Source organism: Scomber japonicus, chromosome 10, assembly GCF_027409825.1.
Source record: "Scomber japonicus isolate fScoJap1 chromosome 10, fScoJap1.pri, whole genome shotgun sequence".
Taxonomy (NCBI): Eukaryota; Metazoa; Chordata; class Actinopteri; order Scombriformes; family Scombridae; genus Scomber; species Scomber japonicus.
In genome coordinates, this window is record NC_070587.1 from 24,458,951 (window position 1) to 24,477,225 (window position 18,275).

The 18,275-nt window shown below is 37.6% G+C and overlaps 1 protein-coding gene across 1 annotated transcript in view; it reads right to left on the bottom strand.

Moving 5' to 3' along the window:
- The window catches only part of znrf2b (zinc and ring finger 2b), a 35,009-nt gene that overhangs the window by 1,769 nt on the left and 14,965 nt on the right, over positions 1-18,275 (bottom strand). The window contains exons 2-3 of the mRNA XM_053326766.1: positions 9,762-9,857; positions 1,368-1,473 (exon numbers count right to left, since the gene is read on the bottom strand). Of these exons, the coding sequence (XP_053182741.1) occupies positions 1,368-1,473; positions 9,762-9,857 (202 nt within the window). The remainder of the gene's footprint in view (positions 1-1,367; positions 1,474-9,761; positions 9,858-18,275) is intronic.

An 18,275-nucleotide genomic window follows, 5' to 3' on the forward strand; every position in this document is an offset into this window, starting at 1 on the left:
GTATTGACTGAGGGAATGACAAATAAAGGTGAATCATCACATTGATGCAAAATTCATAAAAATCCAGTATTATCATGAGGCATGTCCTGCTCATTGATTTGCAACATTGCTCTAAATGTACCACCATAGAGAGGAAAGTATCAGCTCCCACAGTGTGAATGTAGCATCGCTCCACTTTGTTTCTCCTGCAGTAGACTTGTAACTGTCTGTCTATGTGAATAGGAGCTGTTGTTTTCACTGACTTCTTCTGGTGTGATCATCTTGTGACTGTATTTGACTAAATGGTGGATTAACAGTGTATGTAAATGATTTACATATATTACACAGACATATTTCACATGATAATACTGTGTGTGGACATAAAACAGTGCAATATAATATTTCATCATCCGAACACACAGAGTGTCTTATTTATTACCCAATGACTGGAAGCAGGATTTCCATATTGACTTCTTTATTAAGAATCAGGAAGTTGTGACTCAACTGAAGTTTTAAACACTTGCTTGAGACAAGATTCATTTTCAAACCATTAGATGAGTTTAAATAAATCAGATATAAACTAGATGAATTCTGTTTTCTATTATTTATGTTAATGGTAATACATTATTTAAAAAAAAAATCTTATTTATTTTTATTATTTCAATACATTTACTTTAAACAAGTTTAATACAAGCAGCATCTGACCTTATACATGGGTACTAAGTATAGTGTATGTATGTTTGAACTGTGTGAGTGTGTGCGTGTGTGTGATTATTAACTTAAATGTAAATGTTACTTTTAGTTTCTTTTTTTGAGCTCCACAGCAGCACTTAAATTGTATACCTGTACAATGACAATAAACTGAACTATTCAGATCATAACAGAGAAATGATCACTTTGCCCCTTGTTTTGATTGGATACCTGTGGTAGAAGTGGTTGTGTCAGGTCATATAAGCTCATTAGAAATGTGAGTTTCTCATTAATGATGGGCTGAGTGAACCAATCAGGACAAAGACAGCTGGCTTTTACTAATTGTATATGCCTGTTATGGTTTACAGTAATGACCATAAGTTAATAAACTAAAAGCATGTTCATGCTGCATAAGATGAACAGATACAGCATCAGTCAGTCCTCATCAGAGTCATTTTGTGGTTGTTTGGGTGAAACAGCTTTTATACAGGGTTGCTGTTGTGCTTGTTTGTTTACCACAATCCTAATATGGCTATTTCATCATACTGATTCATATATAGTAATACATAAAAACAATGTCCTAGGAGTAAAAATCCATCAAACATGTGCCTGAATGTTATTTCTGCCCTAATGTGCAGATATGAGAAATATTCTAAACAGCTGATCCATATCTGATCCATAGTGACACTCTTTCTTACCCTTTATGATAGATGCAGAGGCAGGGCAGGCGAGCGATGGTGTCCCCCTGTACCAGCTCCTCCAGGCAGATTGCACATTCTCCCGCATCCTTGGTGAGGACGTCCTCTGGAAGACAGCACACACACACAGACAGACACACACACACACACACACACACACACACACCACAGGCTTATTGGAATGGATTAGATGACTCTTCACTACAGGAAGCCTTTGTTCCAAAAGTGACATGAGAAACTCTCTGCCTTTGAAACTCTTCTATTCTAGTAAAAATGACAGTAGGACACAGTTTATAGATAGTAAAGATATTGCTCTTTAATGACACAATTGTGAAGGTTGATTGAAGACCAATACAAGCTGCAGTGTTCAACATCCAATTCAATAATTATTAATAGTGGATCTTAAAATGAGATTTTCTAAAGAGAAATTGCAGTGGAGCGAAGAGAGGAAGAAACACACAGTCTATTGGCTACATTTTTATCTTCATTTCAACTTTAACATATCTTAGTTTTATTGTCATTATTATTATTATTATTATTTAAAATATTCTTTTTCATGCAGGTTTACAACAGTTTGACTAAAAACTATCCTGCCTTTTATCAACTTCTTACTTATTGACCTAATTTACAGATGATTGTTGGTGATCACTCTGAGTTTACAGGACATTAATCTTTGTATTATCTTCTATTCTATTTGGGTATTCCAATTTTTTATATTTTTTATGTTACATCTGGTATTTATTTATATATTGAGCCATTATTCATTTTTCTTTTTTGTCTTGTTTGTTTGTAATTTTTTGATTGTTTTTTTACTATGCAAAACAGTTTGTGTTACATTACTATGTATGAAAAGTGATTGATTGATTTACTGACAAAACATTTAGACAATATACCAATTATTAGATTTTTATCACTTTAAAATATCTTTATTGGCATCAGCCTCAAAATTCCAGCACTGACCAAGCTCCATGTATTTAAAACCAGACAGGTAAAGATGTTTACAGAGAGCTGCATATCCAAATAAATAAGTCATGACTAGCATGTTGACCAGTATCTGAATATCAGTTCTTCCACTACTTCTTGTATATTGTTTGTTTGATGTGTGTGTGTGTGTGTGTGTGTGTGTGTGTGTGTGTGTATATGTATGTGTATAAAATAAAATATAAGACCTGAGGGTGAAAATTGATTGAGGGTCAGAAGGTCATAAAAATCAAAGCAATTGATCTGGTTAGAAACATGAAAGTGTGTTGCAGTCAGTCTTCTCACTACTATCTGAAACATTTGTACAAACTTCTCATGTTGTCCAGTAGGTGGTGCTAGAGGAAAGCTTACAGAGTTTTAAAGCTAAAAGCAGTTTTTCCTCTGGTGAACATGAATATAAAAATGATTTCCACAACAATCTGCCCAGCTGTTGAGAAGCCCAATACCACATCTGATACATAAGTAACAATTAAATATTTACAACATGGACATCTGTACAATACCTCTACCAACCCCTTAGTCTCATCAGTGTGTTAACTGTGAGTGTGTGTGTGTGTACAGTGCGCAGTATTCATCTCCCCCTGCTATGTAAAGCATTGGTCTGGCTCTAAAGTGGAAGTCAGCGTGCGCACCATTAAACCCATCACCTGCAGGAAAACACACAGAGTCATTAGAACTGGCCTTATGTAACAGTGGATTAACCCACATAGGCCTGGAAAAGCCAGTTATTATGGGCTGCAGCACATGGCATCCAGCTCAGCTGAGGGGGAAAACATCTTTAATGTACTGACAGTGCCGTCAGCCAGACATTCACACACAGAGAGACGGAGACGGAGACGGAGAGGAGAATGCTGACGTATGCTGCAGATATTAGATTCTTTTATATATTTAGTTATACCTTCTGAGCATTATTGTTCTCCACACCTCCACTACATAAACACTGAAAGATACAGTTAGACAGGAGGACTCATTAGTCTTTGTGGCATCATGTGAACCAAAAATGAGGTGTAACGGTTACAGTAGTTACAACCACACACTATAACTTCACATTAGCAGCTAAGAGACTATTCATGTCACATTGTCTAAACAAGTAGTGTCCTCCATTCCTCACTGTGTACGTCCTGAGTGGAGACTGTAGAACAATTAAAGGTAAATAACTCCAATCTCACCCCCACCCCCCCTTGCATTATTATACTATTATATTATCATTATATCAGTGGTATAAAATGATCTTCACATGATAATAATATCGTTTATCGCGATTATTTCTGAGACAATATATCGTCCAATAAAAGTATTGTTATCCTGACAGACCTAGTAGGCACGCTAATAATAAATGTATTCACTTTCTTTCTGAGAGTAAGATGAGAGGATGAATACTAATGTCATGAGTGTATGTTTAGTACCCACTGGAGGCAGGAAGTGATAAACTAACTAACAGGAAACACTAACCTGAGTGATGTGTTCATTAGTGTATTTTTATACACTAATGAACACAGAGCCAAGCTCACACTAATACGAGTCAAATAATCACATTTCCTGTTCTTTCATGCAATTTTTTGTCTACTGATGCATCCTTGGATATGGAACCTGTGCAACCAAGTAGTCATCCATGGCATAGTCAACATCAGATATCATGTTTATACTTCATTATGACTTCACACGTCATTCTGATCCCTCACACAGCTCAATCATCATTTCCTTTCTGTCAGTCTCCTGGAAATCAATGAAGACATCTAAACCAATAGTAACATATTCATTATCAGCCTGCAGCTGTCTTTTTAGATATGTTTTCTCACTATCTGCATTGGTGCTGTTTTGCACGCCACACCTTCTCAACCGTTATCAACCTCATCAGGCTGATCAGCCACCAGCAGCACCAGTGTCTAGACTCCACTTGGGGGGGGGGGGGGGGGGATTTATCTTGCTGCTGCCGCTCAGGACTGAAATCCCTCGACTCAAGATCTCCCTGTAGACTTCTGACTACACTTAACCATCAACTCTTTATGCTTCATTTGCTTGTCTCTCCTGATTGAAGTATTCATAAACCAGATGTGAATAGAATGTCGTCACAGTACACAGTGCTACTTTACTCATGACCATCAATTGCATTGAGTCATGTTGGTTTAATGTGTAGGACTAGTCATTATATGATAGATGTATTTTTTTTTTATCCTCATGTGTCTACTTGCCCGATCCCTGATCCCAGCTTTGGATAAGTTCACGCTTCAATAACATTTGATTCCCTCTATATTTTGGACTTTTTTTTTTATTTGATTGTCTTCAATTTATGAGCCTCGTGTATTACTTAGAGCTTACCTTCCAGCTAACATTACAGGAATGTTATTACTCTGCATTTTACTGTCCACGATGTTCTGACTTTTATTGGAAGGTTTAAATGTACCATTAAACATTATATATCTGTGTATTCAGTCTAAAAAATATTGATACCGCTACCTCTAAAACCAAAATACTAACACCTATTAGTTAAAAATTGTGGGGCTGATCTTTGACCTCAGTAAAGACCCAAGCAGGAGGGATCAGGGATCAGGGATCAGGGAGGGAGGAGGTGTATTTTACTGCCGTTGGTCGACCTCTGAGCTGTCACACTGTATAACACACAGACAGGGGGTTGGGGGGGGGGGGGCTGGGATGTTATGAACACATGACAGCTGCTGTTTTGTGTGTGTGTCCGTGTCATGAAGCGAGCGGCAGATATATTTAGGGGTCAGACGTTGCGTTTTGTGTGTGTGTGTGTGTGTGTGTGTGTGTGTGTGCGTGTGCGTGCATGTGTGTGTCTTTTCGAGGCCAGACCACACTCTTTTTATTGACGTCAAATCGAAGAAATGTTCACCTGTATCATTTCCTGTCTGTGGCCGCGTTACTCTGATTGGCTGCGTCAGTCATTGTAAAATGATGTCAGTGACAGATAAGAGCGGTTTTTGGTTTACAACCCCTCTGTCTGAAGACTGGGGGGGGGGGTAAAAATGTTTATATGTATAACTGTTCTGAGAAAAGATACAGTTACTGATTAACTTAGACATAAGTTGATATCTATCAAGAGGAAATGTGTCATGTTGTCTGTAAATGATCATATTACTGGTATACCCCACATGCTGGTGTGTGTGTGTGTGTGTGTGTGTGTGTGTGTGTGTGTGTTAAAGTGGAAGGCTGTCCTTGGACGGCTAAAAGCAAACAACTGAGAGGTGCGTAAACATGCTGATTACAGATCTTCAGGGTCATGTGAGTCTGTGTACGTGTTTGTGTGTGCGTGTTTGTGTGTGCGTGTGTATATCAGAAAGTGGGAAAGACTGAGAGGCTGATTATCTAGTTAGAATGGCCACAAACACCACAGAGCAGCTGTGATCACTGGGCTCAGTGACCATGAAGTGGGAACACACACGCGCATGCACACACACACACACACGCGCACACAGTGTCAGTTTCAGTGAACTCTTGTCTTGACACCACCTTCCCCAGTTTAAAAACAGTTTCAAGATGAGACTGGGTCTTAATAGAGGACTATGTAGCCACACACACACACACACACACACACACACACACACACACACACACACACACACACACACACACACACACACACACACACACACACACACACACACACACACACACACACACACACACACACACACACACACACACACACACACACACACACACACACACACACACGACAATAAATATATTTATTTATATAAAATAATACACAAATTAAAGTGTAACGAGCCAGACTCAGATTGTTTGTCGACTTGTAAACTCAGGACTGCTCTCATTAACATCTCTGCTGATATATAAATTCATCTGAAACTGATTTTTTCATTTTTTGTCTGCTGCAGCAACACATCCGTCCTGTGTTCTCCTCTGAGAATAAACTCGGAAACCACACACAGATTTATATTTTTTGGTTTCCTGATGTTTCCCTCCATTTAAAAACAAATAAATAAATAAAAAATGACATTAAAAAAATTTAAATATGATTGACTGCAAATAGGATGACTAAATGTTAAGTTCAGGCTACCGTTAAACAACATCTACGTCATCACATGATTATCTCCGTAAGGATTGTAACGTGCATTCAGAGGTTAAACTAACACGACAGCTTTTTAAAGGGCATGTCTCTTATTTAAAATTTAAAAGACTCTATTTACAGCTGGCATTAATATGTGTTCTGTATCTGAATATCCTGTCTGGACAAAGAAAGGCATGTGTCAATGCAAAATGTAAACTTGCAGAGGTAATGCATTGAAATCACAATGTGTTTGGCTCAATGGAATGAACAGGAACACTATTAATATCAGGTGTAATGGTCTGTAACTGAATATCCATTTATACAGATGTTGCAACCAGATAAAGATTACGAGGAATTACAAAGGAGTTTTGATCCTCGTGGGAAGCATAAATGTCCTCAGCAAATATGATAGAAATCCAGCTGTTTGCTTTGGAGACGCTCTGTCGTGGACCAAAGTGTCGGTCATTGTTCAGCTGCAGTTAGACGAAATGTCAGGAAATGTCATCATGCTTCAAACGGCCGAGAACCAAATTTAGATAGCTGAGATATCTTGCCAATAGTGGGACAAAAAGACATTTCCATATATTCCAGGACACAATGTCAAACTCTTAAAAATAGCAAGTTTGTGAGCTTGTGGCCCCTGGAGTTCACATCTGTCAGACAATCTGAGGAATAATGTGTGTCTATGAGGATGCACGTTGTTTTTCACTGCCTTTACTTCAATACTGTACATACTGTACATACTGCAGTCATGTGATGATCATAGTTGGATCATCAGATGACTGGTGGACAGGAAGTCACAGAGGATTCTGGCCCAGATGAACAGGAAGTCACTTTACTCAAAGAGGAACTTGATTTGTTCCCAGAAACAGCTGAAAGTGAAAAAATGTGGAAGAAAGTAGATTTATATATATTTGAGTGTGTGTGTGTGTGTGTTCAGAGAGAATATTACTTTTAGCATAATAAGTTCAACAGATGTTATTTTCTCACTACTAAGACATGTCACCAACACACCAGAGATGCACTTGTTTACTGTACTCATTTTCCTTGATGTGTTGCAGTCAGGAGGAAGATTGTTAAACTTCACTGCTGTCATGTTTCTGTGCTGACACGGCGAGTAAAAAGTAGGTCATGCATGCTGAGAAAGAAAGGCAGGATGAGGTGATTTGTAATGAATAATCTCAGAACAGACAGAATCCCTACAAGTTTCATCAGATTTTAACCACAGTGAGGTTAGGCTTATGATGGATTTGTGTTTTTTTAAACCGACACTTATTCCTGCTTCCCTGCATGCCTGGATTAAAAAGTCATCCAGGAACATTCAAAGAATTAAAATACAAATACTTGGCTGATTAAGCCTATCGCCATCAGGCTCTAAATCTGCATTTCATAGTATACAAGGTTTTCAATCTGGTGTTGGGTTCGTGCGCTGCCTGTTAGCTCTCTGCTAGCTTGAATCAGGACATATTTATTTAATCATTTGGATCTTCTAGACTTACCAAACGTTATCGGACCAAATGGATCATATTCGAGTCGTTTTGAGGTGGTTATGTGATGTTCAAAACTATTTATCTACTGTTTTACAGTTTTTGTAATGACTTTCACTGCCAGAAGGGGGAGATACATGTCCTATACACTCCAGCTTTAAGTTTAGTTGGTAAGTACACACTTAATATATTTAGTTCATATGTAATTCTTATTTTGCAAAAATTCTTGGATTTTTAACAATTCTTCAATTGACAAAAACCCCCCACACTTTTTGTCGTGTAGTTAGTGTGTCGAATGATATATTAGCATATTAGGTCGGTCATATTAGGTCGACCTAATATGCTAATATATCCTTCAATTAGTTTCAATCTGTGCATGGTTGTTATTAGCTGGCCATGCTAGCTCCAACAGTAACTGTTTATAAAGATGGACGTCATGACAACTCCCTAAAAAAGTGAAGCCAAAACATGTGAAATGCCCTCTGGTGGCTGGCTGCAGTATAGGTCATAAATCCTGCCCCTTACATGTTAGCGGATGGGATGAGTCAACAATTACGTCATTAAATATTTTCCCAAAGATGGTTTCTATCATTTTAATTAGTTCTTATCACGCTGCTGTTTGTCCAACTCGTCATTTTTCTGATGAGTTTATTTTTCATTAGTTATTTTACAATATAAAATTTGGATGTGATGTCATGATTGACAGACGATAGCCACCGCCAAATCTCCGTCAGCTAGTGAGATGGCTGAGGGTGCGTGTCTGACTCTACTGTGCAGACTCTGGCTCCAAATGATGTCATACAAGTAAGATGGCAGCTCCCAGAAAGGAGATACTTTAGCTCACTTTCGCATAATGGCAGGAAGTGGAGATTCGTCCATATTTATATACAGTCAATGATGCAACCTAAGCCCCCAGTGGCCAGAGTGGAACTAGACTATGCAGTCCAGTTCTCTTAAACCATCCATAGGATAACCAATGAGGGAAATCAAGTATATCCCCAGTTTTAGAGTGGGGTGAGAGCTACTATCTAAAAAGTAACTGCATAAAAGAAATAATAATAACTATATTTGACATAACACAGTCCCTCAAAGTTTATCTTCAACAGTGTATGTATATATATATATATATATATATATATATATATATATATATATATATATATATATATATATATATGTATCATAGCATTATAAAAGAGAAATATCAACAAAAGTATTGTTATCATCATTTTTAAACTCTCAGAAATCCACAGTGCAATTAAAACCAGAGGAACGATTCTACAGATGTGTGGGGATCTGACTCAGCAGTCTCGTTTCCAACACAGTGTATAAATGTAATGTGGGGTTCTCTTTAAATGTCCTTCATGACACTTCAATAGCAAGAAGAACTAAAAGCACTTTGCAGAGCTATAAAAACGTCCTCCAATCACATTAACCATTAAATATGACACGAGGGATCATTTTACAACTAAAAGAAGCGTCCACAGTGCAATATTATACTTGTGAAGTTTGGAGATGACACAAGATTTGACAGTGAAGCAGACTGCAAACACAGGATCAAGTTACATAACCAGACGGCTCTGATTTTCTAGTTTTATGAAGTTAGTCATTTTTTGAACAGTGATGATCATCTACAGGATGATTATGAACGTTAGTGGGAGGAGAGTGCCACTGTCCATTTTTATCATTTTATGGGATTTTTTATGCATTTCTACTCATTTAATGGGTTTCAGTATGACAGCACTGTTAGTTATTTGATTTATTAATTTATATTCTAGTTTGATTTAGAGCTATTCTTTATAATCAGACATTGTTGGTCAGGCTCATACAGTCTTGCTTTCTTCATATTCTATTTGTAGAGTGAATTAAAAAGCAAAAGAGTTTCCGTCTCACCATTATATGTCACTCTGGGTTTGGTTAAACACAAGACCAGGTGCAGATCCATCTCATCTGAGGACACAAACTTGGAGCACACAGGGCACTTGAAGCCTGGAGGGATGAAAGAGAGACAAAGCAATGAATAGAAGAATAATCAGGGGACAATAAGATATGATCAACGGTTTCGAAGGCTGAAAGAACAATAAAAAGGCTGAACACTGAGTTGTCAAGTTCGTTTCTATTCTCCTGTCTCCTCAGCACTGCTTGCTTAGTGTTTGGTGTTGTTACTCTGCATTCCTATTGGTCACCAGTACATCAATAGTGCTTTTCTTTCCTTTTTCTATTTAATGCAAGTAGCTACTGCTGGTAATTACTCAGATCTTCTAGTTTATTTCCAACAAATCTGAGAAGGAAACACTGAGCAGTATATTTAAAACTTGAGCTTTTCCTATTTCATTGAGTCTCTTAAAGTTTTTGGCCACTTGGGAGCAGCAGAAACAAGCAAGTAATCACTACAATGACATATTATCACGTTATGCAGATGATACAGTGATCCTGTTGGCAAACCGTTCACACATCCAGCAGACATGTAGCGCCACTCACTCCCCTTTAAGCTCTGTTTTGGTTCCCACCAACTCCTGAGAAAAACATCTATCTATCTCAGCAGCTGGTTGCTAACTTTGTCTGTATGCTGTTTGGTGCTAGGTAGCTGGTGTATTATAGCTTTTTGGTTAAAATCTGCTGCCTGATGCAGCTGGAGGAAAATACTGATTAATGTTGAACCAAAGCAGTCAAGCAGCAGGCTGTAAAACCAAAACGCTGAAATGAAAGATGTAGATAAAACACTCCATATAGCTCTCTGTGGGTTTGTCACTACATTAATTTCATCTATTGTCAGTATTAAACATTGATTAATGCAGATTGTTCCATTTACTATTATTCTTGTCGGGTTTTTGCTGTTCTTTTGATTTATGAGCGTTCTACAAATAAAGATGATCATTACCATCACTGTTAACGGTTCATATAATTGGACTGTATTAACACTGCATTTAATCAGTGAGTGATTGTGGCTGTTTACTGCTCATCTATCTGGTGCACCAGAAGATTTGCAGCAGAACAAAAATCTCCATTTTAGTCATATTAACCATAACAAGTGTCAGATATGAAACATCAGAGGAGACATATGTACGGTATGGCAATGACTCAAGAATGCACTCACACACAGTGAGAAACAGAGCTGCTTTGTGGCTGTAAATTAAATCAATATTTAACTGTATCAATCAATGATTTAAGCATGAAAACAGACTTATTCATATGAAATGGTCAGAGATAATTATTATGGAACACACTACACTGTCTTCCCTAAATGTTTCCAGTCACAGCTCCCTTTCTAATTATGCCTTTGTTTCAATCTCCATCACAATTATGTTGTCGCCATCTCAAACGACTCAACAGCAAATCCTGCAGCTTCCACTGTCATCGCTGCCCTTTGCCTCAGATTATCCTCACGGGAACCCTCGCCCATCACCCATGAGCTGTTAGCAAAGTAGTTTTTCAGCAGGGGGCAGAGTGCCATGTATCCCTGACAGGTGACCGCCGTCGGATAGAGGAGTGTAAATGCGTCAACAATGGTCAAATCTCTCAACATGCTGTGATACTGATGGGATAAATAGATTAGTGCAGGCTCTCCTCTGCTTGGTCTAACCTATTTTACTGCAAGGAAATAAAACACACAAACACACACACACACACACACACCTAACACATCTGCTGATGATTAGGAATGTGTAGTTTGAGTGTATTTATTTGAAAGAGAAATGAGGATGAATTGCGGTTCTGCACGACTCCACAAGTCATTCTGAAAAATGCTAAAAGCCAAAGCTGCGCGCTGCCTGTGAGGCTGTCGTGACTCATCCAGTAAACTGTATGAGATGCTCTCTCCAGGAAATTAAATTGCTGTGTGTGTTCTCATGCATCTCTGTCTGAGCTCATACCTGCTCTTGGCAGCATTAAAAGTCTGATTGTGTTTTTCTCTGAGTGCAGGCTGGAATATGTAAACACAAAAGACATAAGTGTTATGTACGACCCCAGAGCAATGTATGTCTTTCAGCAAATTGTGTTGTGTTTATATTCTCAGAAATGATGAAAACAAACGGTGAATTAAAGCGACAAAGTAACATGATATAAAACATCTGCTGCCTCCAGGCTAACGATGAAAGGTTGTACATTTCCTAAAACGACACAGAAGAAAAGGTGGAAATGTTTAGATGACGAGGCAAAAAGAAAAACCATCCTGCAGAAAGAGAGGAGTGCATCCTTTGTGTCTGATTACACTTCAAGTAAGAAGGGGAAGAACAAAAGAGGAAGAGCTGTAAGCATGACACTGTTTTCATAAGAAAACCTCAAAATGCCAGTTTGGATGCTTTTCATGGCATGGTTTCAGTGTCAGGGTCACATGCTTTCCTGTTGTTTTGAGGAAATTGTCTGAACACAGAGTCTGATGAAATGCTTTCAAAACCCAGCACACACGCTTTTTATCAGGTAGTCTGCCTTTGTGTTCTGCCAGTTTGAATACATATGTTCACTTATTATATTGTATTATATCATATTATAATTGTATTGTATTGTTTTATATCATAGTATAATAGAATTGTATTGTTTTATACCATATTATAATTGTATTATATGATATTGTATCATATAATGGTATTCTATTGTTTCATATAATGTTGTAATTATATTGTATTGTTTCATATAATATTATAATTGTATATTATTGTTTTATATCGTATTATAATTGTATGGTATTGTCTTACATTATTATTGTATTGTATTGTTTATCATATTATAGATTAATTGTATTGTCTAATATGTTATAATTGTATTGTATCATATTGTAATTTAATTTTTTTTAAATCATGCTGTATTGTACCATTTTATATTATATTAAAATTGTATTGTATTGTCTTGTATCATTATCATTGTATAGTCTAATTTAATACATTATAATTGTATTGTATCATATAATTGTATTGTATTGTTTTATATCGTATAATTGTAATTTATTGTCTTATATCATATTTTAATTATATTGTATTGTTTCATATTATATTATAATTGTATTGTTTCATAATATATTATATTGTATTGTTTCATAATATATTATAATTGTATTGTATTATTTTACATCATATTATAATTGTTTTGTCGTGTATCATATTATAGATGTATTGTATTGTCCTGTATCATATTATAAAAACAATATAATGTGGGTTGGATCCTGCGGCACCATCAGACCAGACCGGGGAAGCCACTAGACATTCAATACACACACACTGAAGTGTAATACAAACAAACAAAAGAAGTCCTCACCTCATGAAAAAAAGCAAAAACCACTGTGGTTGGCTTGTATTTAGTATGCTATTGCAATATTGTGGTTATTGTAACAGCCCTAATTCCAACCTCTTATATGTGAATATTTCCTAGTTTCCATAGTCCTATATGACATTAAACTGAACAACAGACATTTGAGGACATCATATTCGGCTGTGGAAAACAATAATGGATATTTTTCACCATTTTCTGACATTTTTGGACCAAACAACTAATCGATTAATTGTGGAAATAAGATATTCATAATCGATAAGAATAATTACATGCAGTCCTAGTTTACTGTCATATCATCATCATAGCAGCAACTCTTTACATGTGAGCAGCGGGAACCACAGAGTTTCTGTCTTATTATTCGTAAGTCTGCTTTCCACAAAACTCAAATAATGGAAAAACTAAAAACTAACTAAAACTAAATGGTGCAGATATGCTCAGCTGCAGTGTGTGACATGTGACTGCTTACTAAAATGTTAGTTTTGACTTTTAAATATAGTGGCCCTGGGCCAGTCTGCGTAGTTCTAAAAATGTCATCAACATCTGATCAGCAGAGTCTGAAATGTCGTGTGTTCCGGAACGAATAAACGAAAAGACCAAAACGTGAATATATGTGCATGCAACTTTTTTCCCGGTGGTTCAGTGTGCTGTGCTGAAAACCATAGCTACTGGAACCATGCTGGCATATGTGCTGGTCACATCGAAGAATAAAAAGCTGGATGAATGTTTTTGCGGTGCAGACTGCTGAGGAGGTCTTTGAAAGAGAAAGTTGGAAAATGTGACACTGTTAAGCAGAACATCTCCAGAATAATAACATTTATAGACTATCCTTTAATCACAAGTACTACAGTTACTGACAGTATAGAGTTTCTCAACAGGTTCATGTGCCAATAGAACACGAACAATAGTGGCTGGAGCTCAGGGATTGAGGGCAACCGTAGTATCAACCCAACAAGAGTCAGCACTGATATTCATGCAGCTGTGTTCAGATAACATTACATGTCTGTGTACAGTTAACACAGTCACACATGTTGGGCTGTACACAGAGGCAGTCACATGTAACCTACCATTCTAGTTTCCCCTCTGATCACACACACTGAAGGGTGTGTTGGATGTGGTCAGAAGTGTGCTTTGTAGCACCTGTTACCACACCTCACAGTGACGTACAGGGTCCTAAAGTAAACCTGTACATCACTAGATCCATCTGGGCCCATATACCCAGGGGCCCTTGAGCAGAAAGGAGCCCTCAATGATGGGAAATTCATTATGGTTGGGGACAGAGTTATTTACCTTTAATTGTTCTACAGTCTCCACTCAGGACGTACACAGTGAGGAATGGAGGACACTACTTGTTTAGACAATGTGACATGAATAGTCTCTTAGCTGCTAATGTGAAGTGTGGCAATACTGAGGCCAAAAAAATGATCAAGGTCATGTCCATGTATCATAATATAAGTCCATATATAGACATGATGGCATTGATAATTACATTATTGTATGATAAGTCGATAATGTAATTAAGGCCTAAGCTTAAGGGGATTCTGTGGGGTCTAATGCAGCCTTGACAACAATGGCCAGCTTTTCACCTCTCCTTGAGTGTGGCAGTTCAAAACATCTATAAACACTTGGTAAAAAACTTCAGAAAACTGAAGATACCTCATGCACAGCAGTGTCTGTTTCTGAGGCAAATTACAATCATCAAGCAGAGCAGCACACACCAGGATACTGATACTGAAAACAATCCTTGTATCCTGGGGTGCACTGGTATACGTATTTTTTGACTTTGCACAGTTCATTGTACAAACTAGTTCTTGCTGGAATATAATAAACCTGAAGATGGATGCGATGATTAAAAAAAGAAGCGTATCTGCTCCATCAGACATATGCGGGAAATGCTTGTATAGACGAGTCTTTACTCAAGGACGCCTGCATGTTGATGCTTTCTGAGGTGAACAGCCTGACCAAGAGAAAACTAGATGTGATACACTGCAGGTGAATGAAAACTGGTTCTGGTTCGTTGCACTTCAACTACACAAAAATTACATTTTTTTCGATTCAAGTCCGATACCTAAAGTGCTGATGAGGCAGAAAAAGTGAATGTAAGAGGAAATAGATTCTGGCTGTTTTCTGATAACTGATGTATTTGTCCCCTGATCCAACCCAAGAGGAAACCCCAGGAGTCAAGTTCAACCCGGGACATGCTGGAGGGATTACATCACACAGCTGGCCTGGTATGTGCCTGACCACAATCACCTCATAACAGCATTGAGCTGAATCACAACTTTAAAGTGAGAAATATGACAAGAAACTTATCGGGATGTATCGAAACCTAGCACAGCAGTTCCTGGAACTTTTTACTTTAGGAGAGTCCAAACATCACTTCTCCTAGATTGGACTCTCTGACACACAAACTAAAAGGTCTTCCTGATCAAGCAGTGGGGCTCTGCAACAGATACTTGGCCATAGCTTAAGAATGTCACACACTGTTAACCACAATTCCTCAGTTTTTTACTGTATAAGCACCATTTCGCTGCTTCCCATCTAATCTCCTGTTTGGAGGGCATCCAGTGGCACCATGTTCATTATCCACAGTCCTTAACTCAGCTCTGCTCCGGCCCCTGAATCAGCACATCTCGGACTCTGAGCTAATAAATGGAATTTATGAGTCATGATTTCATCGATCATCCGTCAGCATTGCTGCATCCCTCCCATTTTCCTGATCGGTGTGTCCAACACAACACACATACATGAATACGGCATGAACACAGGTTCTTGGAATCACTTTAATGCTCTCAAGCAGGAAAATCTAGATGCAGTGTTGGACGGTGGCTGTGAGAAGGAGCAGTAGGTCTTTCAGAAGGTAGGCATCAATCAGGACTGACCCAATCACCACCACTCTCCTTTCTCTCTCTGCAGTGCACTTCTTTACCATGCCTGCTGACAGTTTCACAACTGGAGCAGCATCGAGACTCCTCCACAAAGAGGAAACAAGCATGTTTAGGTAGTTCTGATGAAATGTATTTTAATCCACGCACCAAAAAGGAGAACTCAAACATAGACTTTCCTGTAAATGAAGCCTGTGGTCTGCGGGTGTTATGCTCAGATATTTGGTTTCACTAGGAGTACAGTTCTAGTTTGGCAAAATAAGTTAATTCACTATACTCAGAAACTAACAAATCTCTTATCAAAATGTGTAAATTTTTCTTGGTCCTAATCCATACTCTAGTTCTTTAATAATGGGGATCTGTTAAAATAGCCTCCTGCAACCCTGCGTCCTCATATGGGAACATTACATTTGGACCTTTTACTTAATTCTGCTTAACTTTGACCTATTGTCCTTGTTCATACACACTTTTTTGTGCCACCTAGTGGTAGCAAAAGCATAATACATCAATTGGTGTAAAAATGAGATGGCAGGTATTGGTCAAGTCAATCAATAGCAGATGCCGATTGTTTATGCTTATTAATGTTTGTAGTTTGATATTCTGTACAAATTTGACTAATTTTAGTGATAGCAACAAGCCATGACACTGATAATAAGGAAGTACTCGTTTGAGGACGTTGGGACTTTATTATCGTTCATGCAAAGTGTGCAAATATAAAGAAATGAATAGTTTTATACACTGGTGAATTATTTGTGTGTCGTACAGTAAAATAAACCCATTGTCCCCATATGAGGACATTGTTTTTTCAAAATCTACTTCCTGTTCAAAGACAATGCTTTGTTTTTGTACTTATGAGGTCCTACTAATCCAAAATATCTAGGAGGACTTAAAAATGCATACTAAACAAAAGCTCAGGTCTCAGGGGGATACAGTCCAAGAAAATATTTAAATTCACATAATAATAATAACAACAACAACAACAACAACAACAACAATACAGCCATAGTTACTAAATTTGGCACACTTTTAAACTGATAAATCTAAATTATTAAAATCATATAAATTAAAGTTTAACTGGGTAAATGTGAATGGAAATTAATATGACACGATTAGCAAGAAAAGATTGTGTTGGTGTTGTGGACTGGGAACTATAAAAACTCTTAGTCTACTCTGTCCACAGCAGTGTTGCAGATTGGAGTTTCTTCTCTCACACACGGTATTTGGTTAAGTACAGACATCAGCTGCAGAGCACACAAGCCTCAACCTGAACCAACACTGAAAATCACTCATTCAATACTCTCCATATAACAGAAACTCTATATTTTACTCAGCGGTGAGCAAATCCAGATTTCAGACAGTCAGTAATCATATGCGTAGATGCATAAATACAGGCTATATATATGTATACTGAATAAATATACACATTGACAGAATTTGGACGTTCAAATAAAAAGGCGGAGGGGTAAATAAAGTGCAGCATAAAGTAAAAATTAAAAGTAAAAATATGGAGTGATTTGATTTTTGGACACAGCTTCACTGTGTTTCATTTTGGCGTGTAATCAAGTGACTCATAGAATTCATATTTGATCTGCCCTGCAACATTTACCATAATAAAAGCATAAAAATGCACCTCTGCTCTTACTGTAACAAGAAAGAAAGAGAAGAGATAACACATTTGTTAGCGTTGGAATTTAACAAATCTCTGTATGCTGCCCATCCAGGTGTCAGAACCCAGTCACTCGCACCAGTGTATCCTAGTCATTTTTCACATTTGCACATTTGGAAGTGCAGCAGCGGAAATGGACAAAACCCATCAGAGTGCAGCAATGACCTACATTTTATCGGTTTTATGTTAGTCGATACCAATCCTTTAAAATGCCCAGATCAGCATCATACAGAGCCACATATGACCCTCATCCCTCTCTTTTTATTAGCAAAGACCAATAAACAGCATATTCTTATTCCTGCTTTCACTTCACGTCACTTTCTTTGGTTTAAATGACACCAGCAGCAGATTATATCAGCTGTAGGTAATATATAATAATTCTGCGTGTAATGAAATTTAGCGACATCTCATATTGTGCTCTTCGTAAGCCAGTGTCTACGCTTGGACTATTTATAGACTGTATTGATTGTGAGGTAAATGAAGCACCAGTCTGTAACATCACTACTCTAATGAGTGGACAGTCTAATTATTAGAATTACAATCTAATTCATGTCAATTCAGCTTCATTAGTTAGAATCAGTGAAACTTTTATGC